Here is a 24,001-nt window from a genome sequence, read left to right as displayed (position 1 = left end):
AACACAGCAGCAATGAGCGCCACGAAGGCAAACACTGCCTAGGAAACTGAGGCCAGAGAAGTGTCTGTCCTGGTTGACATTAGCTTACGAACTGGAATGCTATGTAGTCGGCGCGGTGAGGTTCGGAGCCCCCCCCTCCCCCTCTCGGAGAGGGGAGGGCTGCGCGGACAAGCGGCACAGCAGCAGAGTGTGACATTTGCTTGTTTGCTTGTTTCCTCGGGATTGAAGGGCATTCTACCTCTCTGTTCAGTTTTGTTGTTAGTGTCTTACCATGTGGGGTTTATTTTGTTATGCCTACCTTTCTGGGTGCCTAACCCCAGTCGATGGCAGATAAGGAAAATCCCCAACCACAGGGGGGTTTTCCAGGGCCATTGCTCCCTGAAACCTCTCTGAAGGGGCCCAGGTTCTGGCTCGTGGTCCTTAGTAGGTCTGAACTCAATAGCTAATGTATCCCGGTCTAATATAAAACACATTAGCCCGATAAGCTACAGAGAGCTGTAGGGGCTCACTAAGAAAATGCAGTTTCTGATTGATTCTCACTATTTTTACATATAGTGTACACAGCTGTCTTTTCTTAGAATCCTATAGAATGGATGTTTCATAAACCCTAAATGTTTGGAGTTAAAATATTTTGTGTCTAAATTTGGCGCATGTTTCAAATGCCATATTGACGATTATTTTACAGTAAACTATACTGAAAACCTATATTCTCAACTAATGAAAATGAAGATCATATGCTATTCTGAAAGCATAATAACACCAAGTAAACAATTGGTGATATTTTATATTTTTGAAGCTGATTTGAAAATCTGAAATTTTCAATATTCAATTTTATAATTATTTTTTATTTTCTTATTTTTCAAGTTACGTTGTTGATCCTTTAGACAAAGTTGGAGAATTTGTCTATTAGATTATGCACAAAACATATGAAAGCATTTCAGCAAATTTTAAAAACTGAGTTTTTGCCCCAATCACATATACTGTATATGCTTTGCACAGTTTAAGGGTTAAAGGAGGAAAATAGAAGGGGTAGCTTACTAGAATACAGTTCCATAAGGCAGTAATAATGCAAAATACATATTTTCATAGCAAATAAAATATTAATTACTGTACAGTATTTATGAAACAATTACCTTGTTATGAGCTTGTTGCTTCAGGCTGTCACAAAGAGATGCAGCATCCATGATAATATTAGATGCAAGTTGCCGCACTTCACGCAGTTCCTGAAAACATTTAATAATAATAAGTAATAGTAATATCTTCTCACAGACGTAATACTATAGGATAAAGGCCCATATTTATGTATTTGTGAATTTTATGTAAAGATTTACACCAAGTCCTTTGCACTCTCCTGTGTGCTTTGTCAAGGTCTGAGTATGTGGTTAGGACGAGACTTAATCTCGACAATTGATGCCAAGTTATTAAGATGCAAGTTGTTGAAGCCATAAGTTGTTGAGGGCATTAGTCATTGAGATGTAAGTCTTGTCCTAACCATATAATCAGACCTTGACAAAGCACTAAGGAGAGTGGGAAAGATTTGGTGTAAATCTTTACATGAAATTCACTAATACATAAGTGTGGGTTTTAATCCTAAATAATAATAATAATAATAACAACAATATTCTGTTAATAAAAAATTATGAAAGATCTGATAATAGTGACGACATATTAGGAATTTGTATTGTTTATGAAGCCACTAATCACATACAACATTTTGGGCAAACCTTAAGATTTGCATGTGTGTTCAGATATTACATTTTAGGGAAAAACTTAATACTATAAGATGTATGATGTAAAACTTATATACTATAAGATGTATGTTAACATATGCAGTGTGAGCTTGCTCAAAAGAACTACCTATATGGGAAGAAGCCAATTAGTTGCATGGGGGCATTTTGTTCAAACCATCAGACCCCTGGCAATCTGCCCCCAACCTGAGTAAAAACCAGCATTGAATGTAATGAAATGCCATTTTCCGGAGGCTCCTTGGAGCTTTTGGGCTAATGTGTGGTATGCTATATCAGGACTATATAAACTATATATTAGTTTCAGTGAGTAATGGAACTGGGTAAACCCTCCCCCCCCCCAGTAGTTTGGATTTTTCCTTATCTGCCATCAACCAGGATTAGGCATCCAGACAGGTAGACATTACAAAACAAACCCCACATGGTAAAAATCTAACACCTAAAAACCGAACAGAGGTAGAACTCCCTCCAATCCCAAGGAAACAAGCAAACGGCACACTCCACTGACGCGCTGATCATTCGCACAGCCCTCCCCTCTCCAAGAGGGGAAAGCCCCGGACCTCCCAGCGCTGACTACTCAGCCCTCCAATTCAAAAGCTAAGCATCAAATAAGGCGAAAAACTGCCGACCAAAAGAAGGAAGGGTCGCCAGGGAGATTCCGGGGCTCACCCAAAAAATGGCATTTCATTACATTTAATGCTGGTTTTCTGTGGGGAACCCCTACAGCTCCCTGGAGCTACATAACCAAAGATAAGGAAAAGAGGGACAGACCCAGGAGGCGACCATCACAAACTTCTACTCAACAGGAAGTTGAGACAATTGACCGCAACCTGCGGCCCAAAGCAACACAGGAACACCCAGAAGCAGGAACAGCAACCAAAAGACGGGCAGTCAGGTTCCCTTTCGACCTCCAAAATCCCCGCGCCCGAAAAGCAGCCCAAGACCAGTCGCCAAACATGGCATCCAAAGCCGCAAACTTCCTAACGTCATAGGCACGAGGATAGAGCGCAGGCTGGCTAGACTTGTGAGCCCTGCAGACGACCTGGGAGACTCGAGCCCTGGAGCAGGGAACGAGGGAAACCGGATCAACCCAAAGCACATTCCCCAGCCACCGAAGCCGAAGTGCACAGATAATGGCGGAGAGCCGTAACCAGATAACACAAGATAAACCCCCCTGCCTGACCAACCAAGCAACAATGACTCAAGGACCCCTACAGAAAGAAGCCATCTCAGCCATCACCAGAGAAGAAGGAAAAGGCTGCAGGCGAACAAACCTATCACCAGGACCGTAAGAACAGAAACCCCCTGCACCGGAGGAGAGCATGAAGCTCCCCAACCCGACCCCCAGAAGCTAATGCCAACAGAAAGAGAGGCTTGGAAAAACAAACTGGAACCGAAGGGGCCACCACAAACTGAGGAGAGATGGGAGAGCACCCTGTCCATGGACCAGGATGGCTCAGGCAATGCATGAGCAGGCCGGAGGTGAAACAAAGCACGAAAAAGCTTATGAAACATGGCCGAAGAGACATCCACCCCGGACGCAAACTGGAGCAGCTCCGCCAGTGCCGCACAATACGAGGCGACAGTATAAGGAATCAACCCAATCCATAATAGAAGATCCTACAGAGAGAAAATGGCGGAAAGAACGCCAGGAAACGTCATTCCGTTGCCGAGACGAAGTTCTCAGGTGGGACACCATCAACGAAGCCACCTGATAATCATACAAATGGTGATAAACCCCATGTCAAAAAGACCAGATGTGAAGAGCAGAGGAGAAGACTGAACCAGCCATGTACCGGATTGGTCTGACGTGCTGAAAGAGGCGGAACCACGGGAAATGCCCTGGGGTCGCACACCAAACAAGCAGCGCCTAGAACCAAGGCTGGGCTGGCCACCAAGGGGCCACAAGGACTACTCTCCCTTGGTAGGACTCTAACCGAGCCAGAACCCGAAGCAACAGCCGGACTGGGTAGAAGAGCTACAGGAAACCCCACCTCGACCAGCTCTGCCGAAAGGCATCCAGAGTGAGTCTCACAGTCAGGGAAGGGTGCCACATAAGACCAGAAGACACCGAGACCATGCTGACGCGAAGAGGTCCACGTTCGGGAGTCCGTACATCTGGCAGAGCCAACAAAATGAATCGGCACCGACCATCCATACCGTGGAATGAACGTCCATAGACAGAGGAATGAACAGAGACAGGCCATCTGCCAGGACGGTGCACACTACACGGACATGAACCACATGGAGAGCCAAACCCCGAGAAGCTAGCAGATGAGCCACTTGAAGCGACCAGCCTCAAAGAGGCAAGGATTGAAGAGAACCCCTGTGATTCAGGCACTGAACCACCAACAGTCTGAATGGAGCTGGACGGTCGAACCCCGAGTGGCCCAAACCCCCCCCTCTCCCCTGAGTGACCTGAACCCCCCTCTCCCCCGAAGTGAAAGCCAAAGCGCTGTGAACTCCCCCCCCCCCCTTGTGCTGTGAATCTGAAGGAAGGATGAACCACATTGTCCCTGGCCGGCCTGGTGAGCACTGGACACAAAGCTCCAGCCAAGAGACGACTCATTCATGAATATATCGAGCGAGGGTTCGGGTAGGTGCCAAGGTACTGAACCCCCAAAAACCCTGAAGAGGAAGCTGGTGACGCAGCAACCGATGCACAGTTCCCGGCGGTTGAACCCAGCAATCGCGAGAGAAGAGGAAGGGGTGTCCCTGAAGGAACCAGAACAGATGCCGAAGTCAAACCTGACCTAGCAGGTAGACCAGCACGGCAAAGTTAAACTCTTGCACAACTGCTCGAGCAACTGCCGAGCGACCCAGGACCCCCCCTCACCCCCCAGGAACAGCCAAAGGTGGGACCGCAGCGGCAGTAACGCCTCTGGAGGGAGAGACAAGGAAGTGGTCCGAGAGTCCCAAACAAGACCCAGCCAGGTCCGAACCTGGAACTGATGGGACTTCCTCCAGTCCACCAGGAATCCGAACCCGGTGAGCTGGGAAAGAACCAAACCTCTGGCAAGCAGACAAGCAGACCACGACCCAAACCCCTAACAGACTAAAACTGGTCACCATGACCCAGGTGAGACATGTGAAGACACGAGGTGTCAGATGCAAGCCAAAAGGAAGGCAACGAAAGCTGCAATCCTAACACCCCACGACAAAACCGAACCAGTTCCCAAACCCCGGATGAGAAGGAACGTGCAAAATCACGTCCTTGAAGTCCACGGACACCACCCAGGCACCCGGCTTCAAAAGAAGCTGGAACTGAGAGTGTGGTCATCCGAAAAGAGGGGCAAGGAATCCGAGGATCAGATGGGACAAGTCCAGAATGAACCTCAAATCTGCACAGTCGGCACGAGCAATAGCAGATTAGAATAGAACTCACCTGAGGACGGGGGTCGAGTCAACCACGCCCAAGAGAACCCACTCCAAGATGACCCAACGAAGCGCAGGGGAAGAAGCCCGTCCCACCAGCTCCAAACATAATTTGGCTATGTTTGCCAAATATAGCAAACAGCCAGGGACACTGGGCCCAAACCTCAGGGCCCAGACCCAAACACAAACAGAAAACAGAAAACTGGGTGAACACATCGCCCAAGCATCCCCAGAGGAACAGGAGAAGGGCAAAATGCCCTAAAAAGAAAAAAAATGTTGAATGTAATGAAACGCCATTTTCTGAGTGAGACCCGGAGGCTCCCCGGAGCTTATCCAGGCTGATATGCTAATGTCAGACTTTGGCATCAGTCATGTGTATGGAGTTCTATGGGCCTACCGGGGACCACGAGCCAGAACCTGGCTCCCTCAGAGAAGCAAGGGGAGCAATGGCCTATAGAAACCCCCGTACGGTTGAAAGCATTCTATGTCTGTCATTGACCAGGTCAGGCATCCAGAAAGGTAAGCGTCCCAAAATAAACCCCTATTCTGGTGAAAATTGCTACCACAAGCTGAACAGGTGGATAGAACTCCCCATAAAAGAAACGAGCAACCAATCATGACGTCACCTGTCGCCGTGCCGCTGTCTGCACAGCACCTCCCTCCCTGGGAGGAGGAAGAGAGCCCCAGGCCTACCGCGCCGGCTATCCACCATCAGTTCTGAGGCCGAGTCAAAAAAGGCGAAAAAAATGCCGATCGGAGGGAGGGAGGGATGCCAGGAAGCCTCCGGGTCTCACCCAGAAAATGGCGTTTCATTACATTCAACGCTGGTTTTCTGGTGGGAGCCCCTTCGGCTCCCTGGAGCTAACTACCCACAGAGGAAAAAAAGAGGGATGTACCTGGGAGGCGGTCGCCACACACTCCCCAACTCAAAGTCAAGACAACTGGCTGCAACCGTCAACCCAAGGCGACACAGGCCCAAATGGGCCTGGGAACGACACAAGACATCGAGCAGCCAGGCCCCTGTACGACCGCCAAATGCCCCGTGCCCGAATGTCAGCTAGGACATGCCGCCAAGACGGCAGCAAGAGCAGTGAACCCACGAACACCAGGGTCACGGGAAAGGAACACAGGCTGCCTAGCTGCAATAACATGGTGGACGACCCAGGACACCTTCACCCGCTAACAGGGAATAACGGAACCGGACCAACCCAAAGCGCTGTATAGGACACAGAAGCCGTGGCGTGCAAATAGCAGCAGAGGGCCGCAACGGAACACAAAACACGATGAGTGCTGGGAAGACGGGACACCACGAGCGTAGCTCTCATCCTGTAACTACACTTAGGTGATTACTTAGGTGATTATTACCTCCGGCCCGACTAATCAAGCACCAACAAACCAAGGACCCCTCCGGAAACCATCAGTCTCATCCCGTGCCAGAAAATAAGGAGACGGCTGCAACCGAACAAACCAATCGCCACGACCGAAGGAGCAGAAACCTCTGCGCCGGAGGAGAGCAAGAAGCTCAGCGACCCAACCCCAAGAGGCAAATGCCAACAGGAAAAGAGCCTTCGAGAAACCAACCCGAACCGAAAGGGTCACAACCAATCGCGGAGAAGAAAAAGCACAGTCCAGGACGGCTCAAGCGGCGCATGAGTAGGCCGGAGGTGAAACAACGCATGAGACAGCTTACGAATGGCGCAGATGTAACACCAAGATCGAAAGCCAGCCAAAGCGGCTCCGCCAGCGCCACACAAAAGAAGGCGACAGTATGCGGTAAGATGACGGCCCCGAAACCCCCTACCAGAATAGCCAAGTCGACACCAACAAGCAGCTACCTAAGAAGGGACAGAAGGAAAAGGAAGGACCACCATAATACCCTATACCACCACCAAGAAGAAGCACGCAGGTGGGACACCAACAAAGAAACCATCTGGCCAACAACTGAAGGTGAGAGACTCAAGACAGAACCTAACTTGTCCCGTCAATGTTCATCCGAGCCTAGGAAGAGGCGGAGCCGCGGGAAGATCTCGGGCGCGACCACCGAGGAAGCAGAGCCGGAAACCTAAGCTGGTAAAGAAGGAGATGGAACGTCTGCCGAACAGAAAAACATCCCAACGCGAGCCAGCTTGCCAGGAGATCAGAAACTACAGGTCCGATGCGAGATTCCAGAGAAGGAACCCCGCGAGACCCTGAAAATGCCATCAGGCAGGGCAAGCCAGGAAAACAGGAACCCAAACCTGGCAACAGGAAGGCCAAAAGGCACAACAAAACACAACAGTGTGTAGGAGAGAACGAGAAAAAGACCAGAAGAACAGCCCCAGCACTAGCGGCCAGGGACAAGAGTGAAGCAAAAAGATGAGGAACGAAGAAGGTATAAAGCAAAACGGGAACGAAAGGAACAATACCAACCCACAAAGACGCAGGCCCTGTCCCAACAAACCAAACTGAAGAAGGTGCAAAGGGTTGCCACCAGACCAGTACCTGAACCAAGGGGTACGAGCAACGAAGACAGACCAATGCACACAAGTGCACACGCACCATGTGACACAGGCAGAAGGTGCATTCAAAAAGCCAAAGGAATGCAAGAAGGAAACATTCCAGCGGCAGAGCAGAAACATGAACACATGTGTACGTTCATGACATGTGTACACATATCTGGCACATATTTCCATTGTATCATGCTAATTTATGTACATATACAGTCCATTTACACACTATACACTATCACACACTATATGCATTCACCATCAACACACTCAGAACTCCACGAGTGTCAGCTGCCACACCCTCACTCCTCACACATCCAGTCTTTCCCTCACTCCTCCAACATCTTACTCGCCAACATTGCTCCTCCCACCACACTGTTATTGTTTGTAATACACTATTTATACATGTCATGTATACCTATCTACATGTTTTATTCACCAGAACTATGCAAGTAAGCCGGTATTGTGTCCAAACTTTACAGTGGCCACCATACACTGCATGAGATATCACACAGCAGCCAGCAGACGATGCTATGATTACGTCATCTCCCTCACCAAAATAGCTCCTCCCAACATACTCCTGTTGCTGTTACTACACTATATACACACATTGTATAAACCCCATGTACAAATGTGTTCACCATAGCGAACCACTAAGCTAGTATGATGAGCAAAACAAGAGCGGCTGCCACACACAGTGAGGCTACCTCGATTCTCTCCCTCGCTCCTTCACCACAATTCCTCCTCCCACAGTACTACGCACATATATACATGGGTATATACACACATTGTATATACCCATGTACATATGTATTCAACATAGCGAGCCACTAAGCTAGTATGATGAACAAAACAAGAGTGGGTGCCACACACAGTGCGGCTACCTCGATTCTCTCCCTCACCACAATTCCTCCTCCCACAATACTATGCACATATGTACATGGGTATATACACACATTTTATATACCCATGTACATATGTATTCACCATAGCGAACCACTAAGCTAGTATGATGAGCAAAACAAGAGTGGCTGCCACACACAGTGAGGCTAACTCGATTCTCTCCCTCGCTCCCTCACCACAATTCCTCCTCCCACCATACTACGCACATTGCTTATTATCACCACAATCCTGCTGTTATCACAATACTGGTCACTAAATCCTGTAAATACATAATTGACCACAAGTTTATTTTGTAAAGGAACCTAAGAAGTCATTTGGAGATTCCTAGATGGACGAAATAATGCTGTGGTTAGTGCTGTGAACATCGTGAACAGTATTGAATCACTAATATTTGAACATTGTACAGTCATTATCACACTCAGGCTCTTCTGTCATGGCTAAATAATACAAGTTATATATATTTTTTTACATTATTAGGCAAAGCTGTGGTCACAAGCTGAACAGCAGTGCTGTGAGCTCATGCTGCATGTGCCGGCCTTGATTGCTCACTCAGTACTGAGGCTCTCACACTCGGGAATGTGGACCTCGATTATTTATAAAGATGGTGTCTGTTTACAAGTGGCCTGAGGAAGCTGATGTGAACTCCATGTAGCTGCGGGAGTTTTGAATGAAACGTGAAAAATACAAATACCCGGAGGCGTGTAACGCACCCCAGACATGGGCCTGCAGGCGCGTTGCGCAGTTAAATGGGTTAAGGTGCTCATTTTTATTGTACCTGAGTATCTGGAATTTATGACTGTTAACCCTTAAATGGCGCATAGCTATATACCATTTGACACCCATAGGCACATACCAAAAAAAAAAAAAAAAAAAAAAAATTATTTTTTCTTCCTAACCTGTTAATTTGTGTTCACTGATCACGGGAAAAATAATAAAAAAATCCTAAGTGGCATATATTGCCCACTATAGGGCGGGGAATTCTGGCAAAAATCAGGCGCTGACTGAGCGTGCGTCCCAGGCTGTCGGTTGATCGCCAGCTGTCAGGCCAGAGTTTCCACAAAGAGATAATTACCTAATTATTTCAATGTCTCTGATTGATTTTTCATAGTTTTTTTGCTGTAATATTATTCAATAGTGTGTAGTGTGATATATTTATATAATAAAATGAGTGAATCATCGCTGTACTCAAAAATATGGTGTGCATATTGTTGATTCAATTATGTTCATCAAACAGTGAACAAATACTTTGTCGGTTATTACACTATATACACAGGTTATATATAAGTATCTGCATGTTTTTTTCACCATGACAAACCACTAAGTTGGTATGCTGAGTGGCAGTGGCAGTGGCAGGCAGTGACTGGCTGCCACTGGCTGCCACTCCCTCCCTCACCTCACCTCACCTGACTTGCCACCATTCTCCACCCACCATACTGTTTTTGCTTTTATATACAGACGTTATATATAAGTATTTACATGTTTTGTTCACCATAACTGTACATCTAAGCTTGTATGGTGAGTAAATGCACAAAGACGTAGCTACTCACACAGTCAGCTGGTGGCGGCCGCCCTCAAGGCCAGACGCACTAATATTTCTCCTACAACAATACTGTTTGTGGTGTTATTACGCTATATACACACATTATATATAAATATCTACCTGTTTTATTCACCATACTTGTACAAGTAAACTGGTATGATGCCCAAAGACCATCGTGGTCATCAGTAAACATGATAAGTCCTGCAGATGCCGCTCCTCCCTCACCAAAATGGCGGCTCCCAGCCTCCTACTCTCGCTGTTATCTCACACTATACACACGTTATATATAAGTATCTACATTTGTGTTCACCATAGCGAACCACTAAGCTGGTATGGTGAGTGCAGTCAATAAAAGGTGGCCACACACACTCAAAAGACAACGCCACCATCCTCCCTCCCACAGCATTACTCCTCCCTCCATGGCGCACAGCGCCAAATATCACCACAATCTTGCTATTATCAGAACCCTGGTCAGTTTTATCACAGTCAGGGATCTTCTGTAATAATATCATCGCTACATAATAGCATGAACAAGTATATTATGGCATTTTTAGGCGATGCTGTGGTCACAAGCTGAACAGCAGTGGTGTGAGTTCATGCTGCGTGCGTCAGGCTTGGTAGCTGACTCAATACTGAGGCCCCTAACACCCGGGAGTTTGGCCCACGATTTTTTTTTTTTAAATGGCGTCTGTTTACAAGAGCCCTGATGAAGGTGTGGTGAACCCCGTGTATCCGCGGGCCATTTAAATCTTGCGTAGTACTCCAAAGCATCACATGATGCGATGCGCAATTTACTGCAAGTCGGTCAAAGCATCATATGATGCGATGCGCAATTGAAGGGTTAAACATCATGTTATTTTCTGTTACCCAGTCAAATACTTTGTTAATATCTGCTTGAAGTTTTTCAATCTCTTCAGCAGAGGTAATTTCATGCTGATTTTTGTGTCATCTGCAAAGGATGATACAAAGCTGTGACTTGTATTTTTATCTATATCTGATATGAGATTATGAAAAAGCAGTGGTGCAAGGACTGTACCCTGAGGTACAGAGCTTTTAACTGCACTTGGACTTGATTTTATATAGTTGACTGTTACTCTTTGTGTTCTGTTCGACAGAAAACTGAGTATCCAGCATCCTACTTTACCGGTTATTCCCATTAACCTCATTTTGTATGTTATCACTCCATGGTCAAATTTTTCAAATAACTTTGCGAAGTCCACGTATACCACATTTGCATTCTGTTTTTCTTCTAATGCCTCTGTGACTTTGTCGTACTGGTCAAGAAGCTGTAAGAGGCATGATCATCCCGCTCTAAATCAGTGTTGGCCTGGGTTGTGAAGATCACTGGTCTCCATGAAACTAGTGACCTGACTCCTAATCACTCTCTCAAATACTTTTATTATATGGAACGTTAGTGCAACTGGTCTATAATTCATTGCCAATGCTTTGCTCCCTACTTTGTGTAGAGGGGCTATGTATGCTGATTGAAGCGCATCTGGTATCTCCCCCGTGTCTAAGCTCTTCCTCCACACTGTACTGAGTGCCTGTGCTACTGGCACCTTGCATTTCTTTATAAATACTGAATTCCATGAATCTGGACCCGGAGATGAGAGCATGGTCATATTTTCAATTTCTCTTTCAAAATCTGCCATGCTCGTGTTGATATCAGTCATATTTACAGGGGTTTGGATATCATGCATAAAGAAGTTGTCTGGATCTTCCCCTTTCATGCTGTTTATTAGAATGTTAAACATGTCCTTCTACAAAACCTGTCCTTATACATGTCCTGTTTTTTTAGGATTTCACTTATTTCTTTGTCATCCTCCATGGATGAACCTTCACTCGTACAAATCGGATTTTGCTTTTGATTCCGCATATGTGAAGAAATATTTGGGGGTTTTGTTTATTTCCTGAATTGCTTTCTGTTCTAGTTGCCTTTCTTCATTCTGATATGAGTGTTTCAGTTTCTGCTCGATTTCTTCATTCTCCCTATTTAACCCCCAAGCTGCTAAGGGCTATTTGGCCTTTGTCACCCACAGGCGCATAAAAAAATCATTTTTTTTTCTCTTATAAACCTGTTAATTTGTGTTCCCTGATCACTGGAAAAATAATAAATAGTAAATGGCAAATTTTAATAGCAATAGGTTGGGGAAGTCTGGCAAAATAGAGGCGCTGAAACAGCATGCATCCGAGGCGGTCTGCTCAGCCCAAGCTGTCAGGCGGTAGTTGCCACAAAGATATAATTACAGTGGTACCTCGGAATACGAGTGTCCCTGTATACGAGTTTTTCGGAATACAAGCAGCATTTACTCGGAAAATTTGCTTCGGAAGGCGAGGGTTGCCTCAGAAGACGAGGGTGTTGATACGCATACAGGCCGACTAGCGTGTGGTAGCACAGCGATCGCACATCAGTTTACCAGTGCCTCGCGCTATCCAGCCTGAATTCTTCACAAGGATTTACAGTTTTTTGTCATTTTTTTTGGCCATTTGAGCATAAAAGTTGTTATTATATATCTCGCCATGGGTCTCAAGAAAGCCAGTGGTAAGGTTCAACCCAAGAAAATAGTTGTGAGTAGAGGCAGCAGAGGATGTCCCTTCTTCATTAAGAAAATATGTGAAGTATGGGAAGAACTGCAAAGTTTTGTTGAAAAAACTCAACCAGATAAAGTTGTAGCAGGCTGTTGCATTGACCTTTTAAATAACAACGTGATGTCTTACTACAGACAAGTGTTAAAATGTAGGGAAAACAAGTGTCTTTAGACAGATTCTTAGTAAGACAAGCAAGTCCTAGTGGTATGCAGGCAAAATGTGCCGGGGAGTGCACCCCAGAAAGGTCCTCACTGCCTAATGTTATAATGGAAGGGGACTCCCCTTCCAAACAGTAACACCTCTTCTCCCTCCTCCTCGCCATCTTCTATACGCCAACAGCATTCATTAGCAAGGGTAAGTAATCACTTGAACGTAGTTTTGTAGGTTTATTTAGATAAATTTGGTTTCAAATATAGTTTGACTCGAGGTTTTTGGGTAGTCAGGAACGGATTAATTCATTTCCCATTATTTCTTATGGGGAAATTAGCTTCAGATTATGAGTTTTCAGAATACGAGCTGTCCTCCAGGAACGGATTAAACTCTTAAACCGAGGTACCACTGTACTTAATTATTTCAATGTCTCTGACTGATTTTTTCTTTGTTTTTTTGTTGTATTATTCAATAGTGTGTAGTGTGATATATTTATATAATAAAATGTGTGAATCATTGCTGTACTCAAAATTATAGTGTGCATATTATTGATTCAATTATTGTGTTCATAAAACAATAAACAAATACTTTGTTGGTTATTACACTATATACACAGGTTATATATAAGTATCTGCATGTTTTGTTCATTATAACGAACCACTAGGTTGATACTGCTTGTCAAAAAGCAACAAGGAGTGGCTTCCATATCTGCCAGTCAGCCCCTCTCGCTGCCACGCCCTCCCTCAATGACTCTTCTGACTCTCTCCCTCCCTCCCTCACCTCACCTGACTCGTCAGCATTCTCCTCCCACCATACTGTTTTTGCTTTTATTCAATATATACAGACGTTATATATAAGTATCTGCATGTTTTGTTCATCACAGCGAACCACTAAGCTGGTATAGTGAGTCCAGACAGTAAAAGATGGTCACACAGAGTCAGCAGACAATGCTACCTCCCTCCCCACCAAGATTACTCCTCCCACTACATCGTCGCTAATTATCACAACAATCCTGCTATTATCAGAATCCTGGTCCTTTTTATCAGTCAGGGGTCTTCTGTAATACTATCATCGCTAAATAATAGCATGTATATATATATTTTTTTCATTTTTAGGCGATGCTGTGGTCACAAGCTGAACAGCAGTGCTGTGAGCTCATGCTGCGTGCTCCAGCCTTGGTGGCTCACTCAGTACTGAGACCCTCACACCCGGGAATGTGCCCCACGCTTTTTTTTTTTTTAATGGCATCTGTTTACAAGAGCCGTGATGAAGGTGAGGTGAACCCCGTGTATCTGTGGGCCGTTTATATCTTGCGTAATACTCCAACACATCATATTGATGTGTTGTACACTTTTGCGTAAGTTACTCAACACATCATATGACGTGTTGCGCAGTTTAAAGGTTAACCCTTGTGTTGCTAAGGGATATTTGGCCATTGTCACCCACAGGTGCATAACAAAAAAAAAAACTTTTCTTCTAAACCTGTTAATTTGTGTTCCCTGATCACGGGGAAAAATAATAAAAAAATCGTCAGTGGCATATTTTGCCCGCTATAGGGCAAGGAAGTCTGGCAAAAAAAGAGGTGCTGACTCGGCGTGCGTCCAAACCGGTCTTCAAAAAACTAAGAAAAAATCAGAGACACTGAAATAATTAGATAATAATACCTTTACGGCAATTCCCGCCTGACAGCTCGGGCGGAGGTGACTGCCTCCGACGCTTACTCTGTCAACGCCGTCAATTTTGCCAGACTATCAATTCCCTCACCCCCCGGGATGAGGGAATTTGAATGAACACTTTTATAAGACAAAAAAAAGTGATTGAACATTTTTATTTCTTGCATACAGCGGTGTTGACGGCTATTAAGGCTATAGCAGCTTCATAGTTAATCTCTCATGACCCTATAATATATTTGGTGAAATTAGGTAAGAAACCACCATTAGGAAGGTAGTGTTATGACCAGAGTTTTTGCATCAACAATGATTCATGCAGCTCTTGACAGACTGGCTTGCAAAAGGTATATGTGAGTGTGTTATTTGCAAGCACACACAATGAAGAGATCAGAAGCAAAAATCTGTGTGTACCTGGTGCGTCATATACAAAGTTGACTTGTGCTATATTGATTACTTCAATAATTATCATACACTAGTAAAGTATTGAACACAATACTTATATATATAGTGTATGAAAGTGTAATGATGTATATGTATTTATATTAACATTTTCGCACAACGAGCCTGCGCTCCGCGTGTATGCACAAACTACTCCTGGCAGTGTGGTTGAGCATGTGGGCAAGCGTGCGGCGACACCAAAAAGTGTATACTCGTTTCAGTTTTCTCACCTTAATTCTCATGCTACATCATTCATTTTGGTGTCATTGTGTTCGCAATAGAATTCCCTACAGGTGTATATGCATATAATGTCCAAAAGCCCGGGATGACTCCCTACAGCAAAGCCTAAAGTTGGCAAAAGTTTCCCTGTGAGCGCACAAGATCAGTAAAATGTGTATATTCGTTTCAGTTTTCTCACCTTAATTCTCGTGCTACGTTGTTCATTTTGGTATCATTGTGTTTGCAATTAAATTCCCTGCAGGTGTATATGGATATATTGTCCATAAGCCCAGCGTGACTCCCCTTAGCAAAGCCTAAATTTACTCGTGAACGAGCACCAATTGGTACATCCGCAACTTAATGTGTATACTCGTTCAATTTGATAACATCAATTTTCATGTTATGTCTTTCATTTTGGTATCAAATTGTTCGCAATATAAAGGCACGTATTTTAAAATAAGTCCCATAATAATAGAGCAACATATGGAATTTTACCAAATATTTTAAATGTTGGATGCACATCATCACAAAATTATTTATATCTTTTCAATGTTCTGACATCAATTTTCGTGTTACATCTTTCATTTTTGGTATCAAATTGTTCGCAATCTAAAGACATGCATTTTAAAACTAATCCCATAATAATAGCACAATAAATAGAATTTTAACAAATATTTTAAACTTTGGACCAAAAAAGTATTTATAATCTTTCCTGTGTTCTGACATCAATTTTCATGTTACATCTTTCATTTTGGTATCAAATTGTGCGCACTTTAAAGGCGCTCGTTTTATAACCACTCCCAGATTGATTGAATCAAATTTAAATTTTTAACAAATATTTTAAAATGTGGACGCCGCTTGCGTCCACGACTCGAACTCAAGAGAAAAATTATGGATGCCAGGGGCGTTAGAAGAGTCCGGATGTGTTAAGAAATGAACATGTAATATTGTGACACTGAACATTATTAGTTGACACAAAAGTGATGTGTATGATAGTTACATGGACCATTATTTACGTTCTACTGTATACAAATTAAAAAAAGTACTGAGTGTGGTAAAAGTGTTATTATATTATTGTACTCAGATGGATGCTCGCTTGACTGTTTTGTTGTTGTCAGATTAGCTGTCTCGTGCCTGTGTACAGGTTAGTTTAATGTTAACTCCTAGTTTAATTTCTATTTGTTCTAGCATTAGTCATGTACAGTTTGATTATTATTATATATAGCTTAAGTACTGTTTATTCATTATAAGCACTGTATATTATATGACTTGTGTTATTGTAGAATGTAACTGTACTGTAATTATTTGCTCAATAAAGCCACATGTCTGGCAATGCATCTCCTTTACCTCAATTTATTGAGCAAATAATTCAGCCAGTGAACATGAAGCGGTTACTACCACCCGAGCGGTTTGCTACTGACCCAAACGCCACCAACCCCACTCAGGAATGGCGTCACTGGCTAAAGACGGTCCAAAACTTCACTCTAGCAGTAGAAGAAAATACTCCCACGGTGGACAAGCTGTGTCTCTTAACCCTTAACCCTCAAACCGCTGGGGGCCCAAATGGAATTAACACCCACAGGCGCAACAAAAAAAAAAATCCAACAAATTCTTTCGTCTTATAGAAGTGTTCATTTTTGTTGTCTGATCACGGAAAAAATAACAAAAAAATCGTAGGTGGCATATTTTAGCCGCAATAGGGTAGGGAAGTCTGGCATAAAAGGGGCATTGGCCGAGCCTTTGCCAGACGAGGTCTACTCCGCCCGAGCAGTCAGACGGCAGTTGCCACAAATATATTATTACCTAATTATTTCAATGTCTCTGATTGATTTTTTCTTAGTTTTTTTGCAGTAATATTATTCCATACAGTGAATTGTGGTATATTTATATAATAAAATGTGTGAACCATCGCTGTACTCAAAATTATGGTGTGCATATTAGTGATTCAATTATTATGTTCATAAAACAATAAACAATTAGTTTTGCTGTTGTTACACTCTATACACAGGTTATATATATAAGTATCTGCATGTTTTGTTCACCATAACAAACTACAAAGTTGGTCTTGTGAGTTAAAAAGCAATGAGGAGTAACCGCCACTCACCAGCCAGCCACTCCCTCCCTCAAAAACTCCTCACTCGCCCTCATTCTCCTCCCACAATACTGTTTTTGCATTTATTCACTATACACAGACGTTATATATACATATTTACATGTTTTGTTCACCATAACTGTACATCTAAGCTTGTATGGTGAGTAAAGGCACAAAGACGTAGCTACTCACACAGTCAGCTGGTGACGGCCGCCCTCAAGGCCAGACGCACTAATATTTCTCCTCCAACAATATTGTTTGTGGTGTTATTACGCTACATACACACATTATATATAAGTATCTACCTGTTTTATTCACCATACCTGTACAAATAAGCTGATATGGTGCCCAAAGATTATAGTGGCCACCAGTAAACAACATGACAAGTCGTGCAGACGACGCATCTCCCTCACCAAAATGGCGGCTCCCAACCTACTCCTCTTGCTGTTATCTCACACTATACACACATTATATATAAATATCTACATTTATGTTCACCATAGTGAGCCACTAAGCTGGTATGGTAAGTGCAGTCAATAAAAGGTGGCCACACACAGTCAGAAGACAATGCCACAACCCTCATTCCCACAGTCTTACTCCTCCCTCCATGGAGCACAGCGCTAAATATCACCACAATCCTGCTATTATCAGAATCCTGGTCAGTTTTATCACAGTCAGGGGTCTTCTATAATACTATCATTGCTAAATAATAGCAGTATCATGTATATTATGGCATTTGTAGGCAATGCTGTGGTCAAAAGCTGAACAGCGGTGCTGTGAGCTCGTGCTGCGTGCGCCAGTCTTGGTGGCTTGCTCAATACTGATGCTCTAACACCCAAGAATGTTGGCCTGGATTTTTTTTCTAGATGGCATCTGGCAACTATTGGTCGTTGCTGTACTATAGCTGCCCCTATCCTAGGCGGGGCGTTTAAATTATAGCGCTAGACACGAAAGCATATATAAATGATGTGCGAGGTTTCGGTTTTGTCACTGATATCATATATATATATATATGTGCGTTTTAAGGGTTAAACTGCGCCACGCGCCTGCAGGCTCACGTCTGGTTTGCGCAATGCGCCTCCGAGTATTTGTATTTTTCACGTTCCATTCAAAACTCCCGTGGCTACATGGGGTTCACATCAGCTTCCTCAGGGCTCTTGTAAACAGACGCCATCTTTAAAAAAAATCGTGGTCCACATTCCCAGGTGTGGGAGCCTCAGTAGTGAGTAAGCAACCAAGGCTGGCGCTCGCAGCATGAGCGCACAGCACTGCTGTTCAGCGTGTGACCACAGCATCGCCTAATAATGTCAAAATATATATATAACTTGTATTATTTAGCCATGATATTATTATAGAAGAGTCCGAGTGTGATGATGACTGGGTACAATGTTCAAATATCAGTGATTCAATGCTGTTCACGATGTTCACAGCGCTAGCCACAGCACCACAGCATTATTTCGCCCACCTAGGAATCTTCAAATGACTTCTTAGGCTCCTTTTCAAAATAAACGTGTGGTCAATTATTCATTCACAGGAATTAGTGACCAGGATTGTGATAATAGTAGGATTGTGGTTATAATTAGCATTGTGCGTAGTATTGTGGAAGGAGGAATTTTGGAGAGGAAGGGAGAGAATTGAGGTAGCCTCTGTGTGTGGTGTGTGTGTGTGTGTGGGGCAGCCACTCTTGTTTTGCTCACCATACTAGCTTAGTGGTTCACTATGAGCAACACATATGTATATGGGTATATACAGTGTGTGTGTGTATATAGTGTAATAATAACAACAGGAGAATGTTGAGAGGAGCTATTTTGGTGAGGGAGGTTACGTCGTAATCGTAGCATCGTCTGCTGTCTGCTGTGTGATTTTTCATGCAGTGTATGGTGGCAACGGTACTGTCTGGACACAATACCGGCTTACTTGCATAGTTCTGGTAAATAAAACATGTAGATAGGTATATAGAACATGTGTATATAGTGTAATAAGAACAATAACAGTATGGTGGGAGTAGAATGTTGGCGAGTAGGATGTTGGAGTGAGGGAGGGCTGGCTGGGTGTGGCTGCTCACACTCGCGGTGTTCTGAGTGTGTTGATGGTGAATGTATATAGTGTGTAACAGTGTATAGTGTGTAAATAGATTGTATATATACATAAATTAGCATGATACATAGTAAATATGTGCAGCATGTGTGTACACAAGTGTCATGCACATAAAACAGTCTTCAAACAGTACGGATGTTTTACTGCATAATATAGTGTACGTGTTCATTATACATAGGATTAGCACGTAAAAACAAATAAAATGTATTTGGAACTGTGCGCAAAAAATGAATATAAATATATTTGCGACAACTCGCGTACCCTACTGGTCCCGGGAGCGTATGTTATGGATGAACGGGGAATGATTAGCACGTAAAAACAAATAAAATGTATTTGGAACTGTGCGCAAAAAATGAATATAAATATATTTGCGGCAACTCGCGTACCCTACTGGTCCCGGGAGCGTATGTTATGGATGAACGGGGAATGATGATGTCACGCGCCAACTTACGGGCTCCATAGCAGCCAAAGTAAGCACAATTTCACTTTTTTTTTTTTTACATACCCATAATGAGGGAAGGGTTTTTGACACTTAAAAAAATCAAAAGAATTTTTTCCAGAGAATTTATTTCCTGCGCACTGGGGGGTGTCATATTTGGAGGCAACGCAGTTAAGGGGTTAATAAACTACGCTGCTCCACGTGTGTTCGACTACATAGCTGACTGCACTACGTATGATGCTGCTGAAAAAGCCCTAACAGAACTATTTGTGAAACCCAAGAATAAAGTATTCGCAAGGTATGTGCTTGCAACACGGTGCCAAGGACCCAGTGAGTCGCTTAACCAGTTTCTTCAGGCTTTAAAGTTATTAACTAAAGATTGCCAGTTCAAAGCAGTGACTGCTGTAGAAGCCTGTGATAACTATGTGAGAGATGCTTTCATTAATGGGCTAGGTTCTGCCACAATAAGGCAGCGCTTACTTGAAAATAAAACTTTAGACTTACAGTCAGCCTTTGACCAGGCTCACACTCTAGAAATGGCACAGAAACTTTCTGCCTCTTATGCTCAGCCAGGGGCTACAAACGCTGCCATGGCACTCTCATTAGACCTGGAGGACTCAGGACAAGAGAGCGTAGAAGAAAGAGTTGACACAGTTTCTGCAGCTACAACTTATGGTTTAAAGTGCTTCTTTTGTGGTCACACTCGACATCCTCGCAGTCGATGTCCAGCTAGAGAGGCTCTGTGTATGAATTGCAAGAAAAAGGGTCATTATGCAAAGGTCTGTCGATCTCTGAAACAGACTAACAGTGCTTCAAACACCCAGCATTCTGCTGCTATGCTCGCTACTTTAGCTGGGACTTTGCCCTCATGCCTCAATAAATCAGTCCTTAGCTCTAAAATCAATGGTATTCCAGTCAGTGCACTGATTGACACTGGTAGCTCTGAGAACTTTATTCATAAGAATATTGCCGAGCAGAGTGGGTTACTCGTCTATCCTGACAATGGGGCAGTTTCTATGGCTACTGTATTGTTCTCTTCAAAATTCCTGGGTCAGTGTTCTGTAAACTTAGAATTGCAAGGAGAAACTTACCATAGTGTGAATCTCAGAGTGTTACCCGATTTGTGTGCTGATGTGATTTTAGGCCATAACTTTTTACAAAATCATTCTGTGCTCGAGATGGCTTTTGGAGGAGATAGACCTCCCCTTAGAATATGTGGATTAGCTACCGTCAAAGTTCCGGCTCCATCTCTCTTCAGTAATTTAGCACCAGACTGCAATCCGATTGCTGTAAAATCCAGATGCTATTTTGAGGCTGACAAGTTGTTTATTGAATCTGAGACCGCTTGGATGCTATGTGAAGAGATGATTAGACCCAGTCAATTTCCATGGAGAGCCCAGGTATTAGTAACTAAAGGAGAACATCACAAGAAAAAAATGGTTGTAGATTATTCACAATCAATCGATTCACGGGGCTGGATGCCTACTCCTTACCACATATATATGAGGTCGTGAATAATGTTGCTAGATTTAAAGTATACAGCACGCTAGACTTGAGAAGTGCTTACCATCAAGTGGGTTTAACAGAGGAAGAAAAACCCTATACAGCCTTTGAAGCTTGTGGAAAGCTTTTTGAATTTAATCGTATCCCTTTTGGGGTCACTAACGGAGTGGCCAGTTTTCAAAGAGTAATTAATGGCATCCTTGAGAAAGAAGGAGTGGAGGGTACAGTGCTTCCTCAGTCTAACGAACCCCGCTCTATCGAATTCCCGGAAGAGCCGAACAAATTGAATTCGGTACCAAATGTTCAGTGGAACATACAAATGTTCGATTAAGCGAGGAATGTTCGTCCAAGTGGTCACCGAGGTCGAGCGTCAGAGCTGGCTGTCATCAACTATGATTCGCCAGAGTGTAAACAGTTATATAGTGTTTTATTATCCTTACCATTGTTTCTAGGGAGAAATGGTGATAAAAATGGTGATAAAATGGTGTCAGGGGGGCATTGGTGAGAGAGTTGTTGCCAGGAGGCAAGTGGTGTCAGTAGTTAAGGTTTTTTGTTAGGGGGCAGGTGGTGTAAGTTAGTATTCTCATGGGAGACAGGTTGTCAGCCAGGCAGCTGACAACCAGCTGAAATGGTGTCAGGGGGGCATTGGTGAAAGAGTTGGTGTCAGGAGGCAAGTGGTGTCAGTAGAGGAAACACGTGACTGGCGCTTCCATGCTCCCCCGCCCCCCACCCTCCTTCCTGCACCTGACCACAGAGACCCCCCACTACCTCACTCTCCTCTCGTCGTCAGATGCCAAGAGTCAATTTAATGATAATTATTGCATTATCTACACTGAAAATAGCCTTTTTATTAGAAAAATGTCATATTGGAGCAATAATAATGGTGAAAATTGTGATATATACAGTACATATTTTAAACAGTTTGAACACATTTCCTTTTCACAGAATTTTTAATACAATTGGGCTGTAGATAACAGCTGGCATTGTGTGGCCAGCCAGTCGCTCCCTGAGCCATTGGGGGGGGGTGGGAGGGGGGGGTTTGTTTCCTGGATCCCTCCCTCCCTCCTCTAACAGCCTACGTACTGTACTAATATCTATTTAGAATAAATTTTGAGTAGACCAATAAAACAAGCACAGGTCGTGTGAACGTTAGGCCTTGGTGAGGTGGCTGGCATCATTTGTGGTGGTGTCAGGGGAGGCAGGTGGTGGCAGGGGGAGGCAGGTGGTGTCAGGGGAGGCAGTTGGTGGCAGGGGGAGGTAGGTGGTGTCAGGGGAGGCAGGTGGTGTCAGGGGAGGCAGGTAGTGTCAGGGGAGGCAGGCGGTGTCAGGGGAGGCAGGTGGTGTCAGGGGCGGCAGGCAGTGTCAGGGGAGGCAGGTGGGGTCAGGGGAGGCAGGTGGTGTCAGGGGAGGCAGGTGGTGTCAGGGGAGGCAGGTGGTGTCAAGGGAGGCAGGTGGTATCAGGGGAGGCAGGTGGGGTCAGGGGAGGCAGGTGGGGTCAGGGGAGGCAGGTGGTGTCAGGGGAGGCAGGCGGTGTCAGGGGAGGCAGGTGGTGGAAAGAGGCAGGTGTTGTCAGTGGTGGAAGGTGTTGTCAGGGGAGGTGGAAGTGGAGAGAGAAGGGTGCTGACCACGCATGGCTGCCAAACCTCTCATTCATTCTCTATTATAAATCTCAATCTTAGCTGTAAAATATTTATGCCAAAATATGTTGTATTAATATACATTATTAATCATTAACATGTTTTATTGTTTCCTGTAGAAAACAATAGCTGACTTGGCATTGTGGTGTGTATGGCCGGGTACCTGGGGGGTGGGGGGGTGGAGGGGGGTCCTAGAGGTGTGAGAGGAGACCTGACAACCCATCATTTTTTTTTGTCGGGCAAGTTGAGACGCTTCCAAGCCTGCTGCTTCAATACACCCCATGGATGGTGTGGGTGGTGTGGTGTGGTTTGGGTGGTGTGGGTGGTTGTGGGTGGGTTGGTGTGGTGGGTGGTGGGTGCGTGGTGTGGTTGGGTGTGGGGGGGGGATGATGTGGGTGGTGTAGCGAGTAGATTATCCCAATAATATACTCGCTCCAAATATAGTGTTAATATTCCTGTCAACCTTTGGAGATGAATGAGGTGAGGCGTTGCCCGGGCAACACGGTGAGGTGTTGCCCGAGCAATATAAGCAGCGGTGTAGCGAACATTGGCTAGTCTACTTTCAAGTGTGGTCTAGAGCAGACACTTGCGAGATACTGTACCAACGCTCAGTGCGCTCAACTCACACCAAAGTATCACCTGTGTACTTCTGTATATTAGACCAAATATATATATAGTATCTTAGTGTCTGTGTTTATTTGTCACCATACTTTACGTAACAATAGAACCGTTACATTGGTGACCCCAGAGAGTTTTCGACGATACCCAGCCACGATGGACTACAACATGGACTCTCACTGGACCTCTACTGCTATTGCTGGCTGTGGACCGCATCCACCTGTCATGGAACGCTGCCAACACCCTCGCCACAGCTATGATTTACATCGCGATCATCTCGGCATTTTCATCAACTACAGCTTGCTGCACAGCGAGTGTTACTTACTCATCTGACAGTTTCATCAGCAACTACATCATGTGGGATCTACAGCCTGTCCTGCCTCCTCTCCGTCGCTGCCAGGGCACTGCTTATTCTACAGGAACTCCCACGACAGCTGCTCTTTCGTCAGATTCATCTACACGTTCACTGCATTTTGATACTCGGCCGACTCAAGCCCTTT

At 44.4% G+C, this 24,001-nt stretch overlaps 1 protein-coding gene across 5 annotated transcripts in view; it reads right to left on the bottom strand.

Annotated features, from left to right (window-relative positions):
- LOC123757278 (clusterin-associated protein 1) overlaps positions 1-24,001 on the bottom strand; it is a 307,075-nt gene that overhangs the window by 234,055 nt on the left and 49,019 nt on the right. For all 5 annotated transcript variants that reach the window (XM_045740827.2, XM_045740824.2, XM_045740825.2 and 2 more), the window contains one exon: positions 1,134-1,223. In XM_045740827.2, the coding sequence (XP_045596783.2) occupies positions 1,134-1,223 (90 nt within the window). The remainder of the gene's footprint in view (positions 1-1,133; positions 1,224-24,001) is intronic.

This window comes from Procambarus clarkii, chromosome 13, assembly GCF_040958095.1.
Source record: "Procambarus clarkii isolate CNS0578487 chromosome 13, FALCON_Pclarkii_2.0, whole genome shotgun sequence".
In the NCBI taxonomy this organism is placed as follows: Eukaryota; Metazoa; Arthropoda; class Malacostraca; order Decapoda; family Cambaridae; genus Procambarus; species Procambarus clarkii.
Note: the sequence above shows the minus strand (reverse complement) of the source record. Positions and strands in the feature narration are given on the sequence as shown.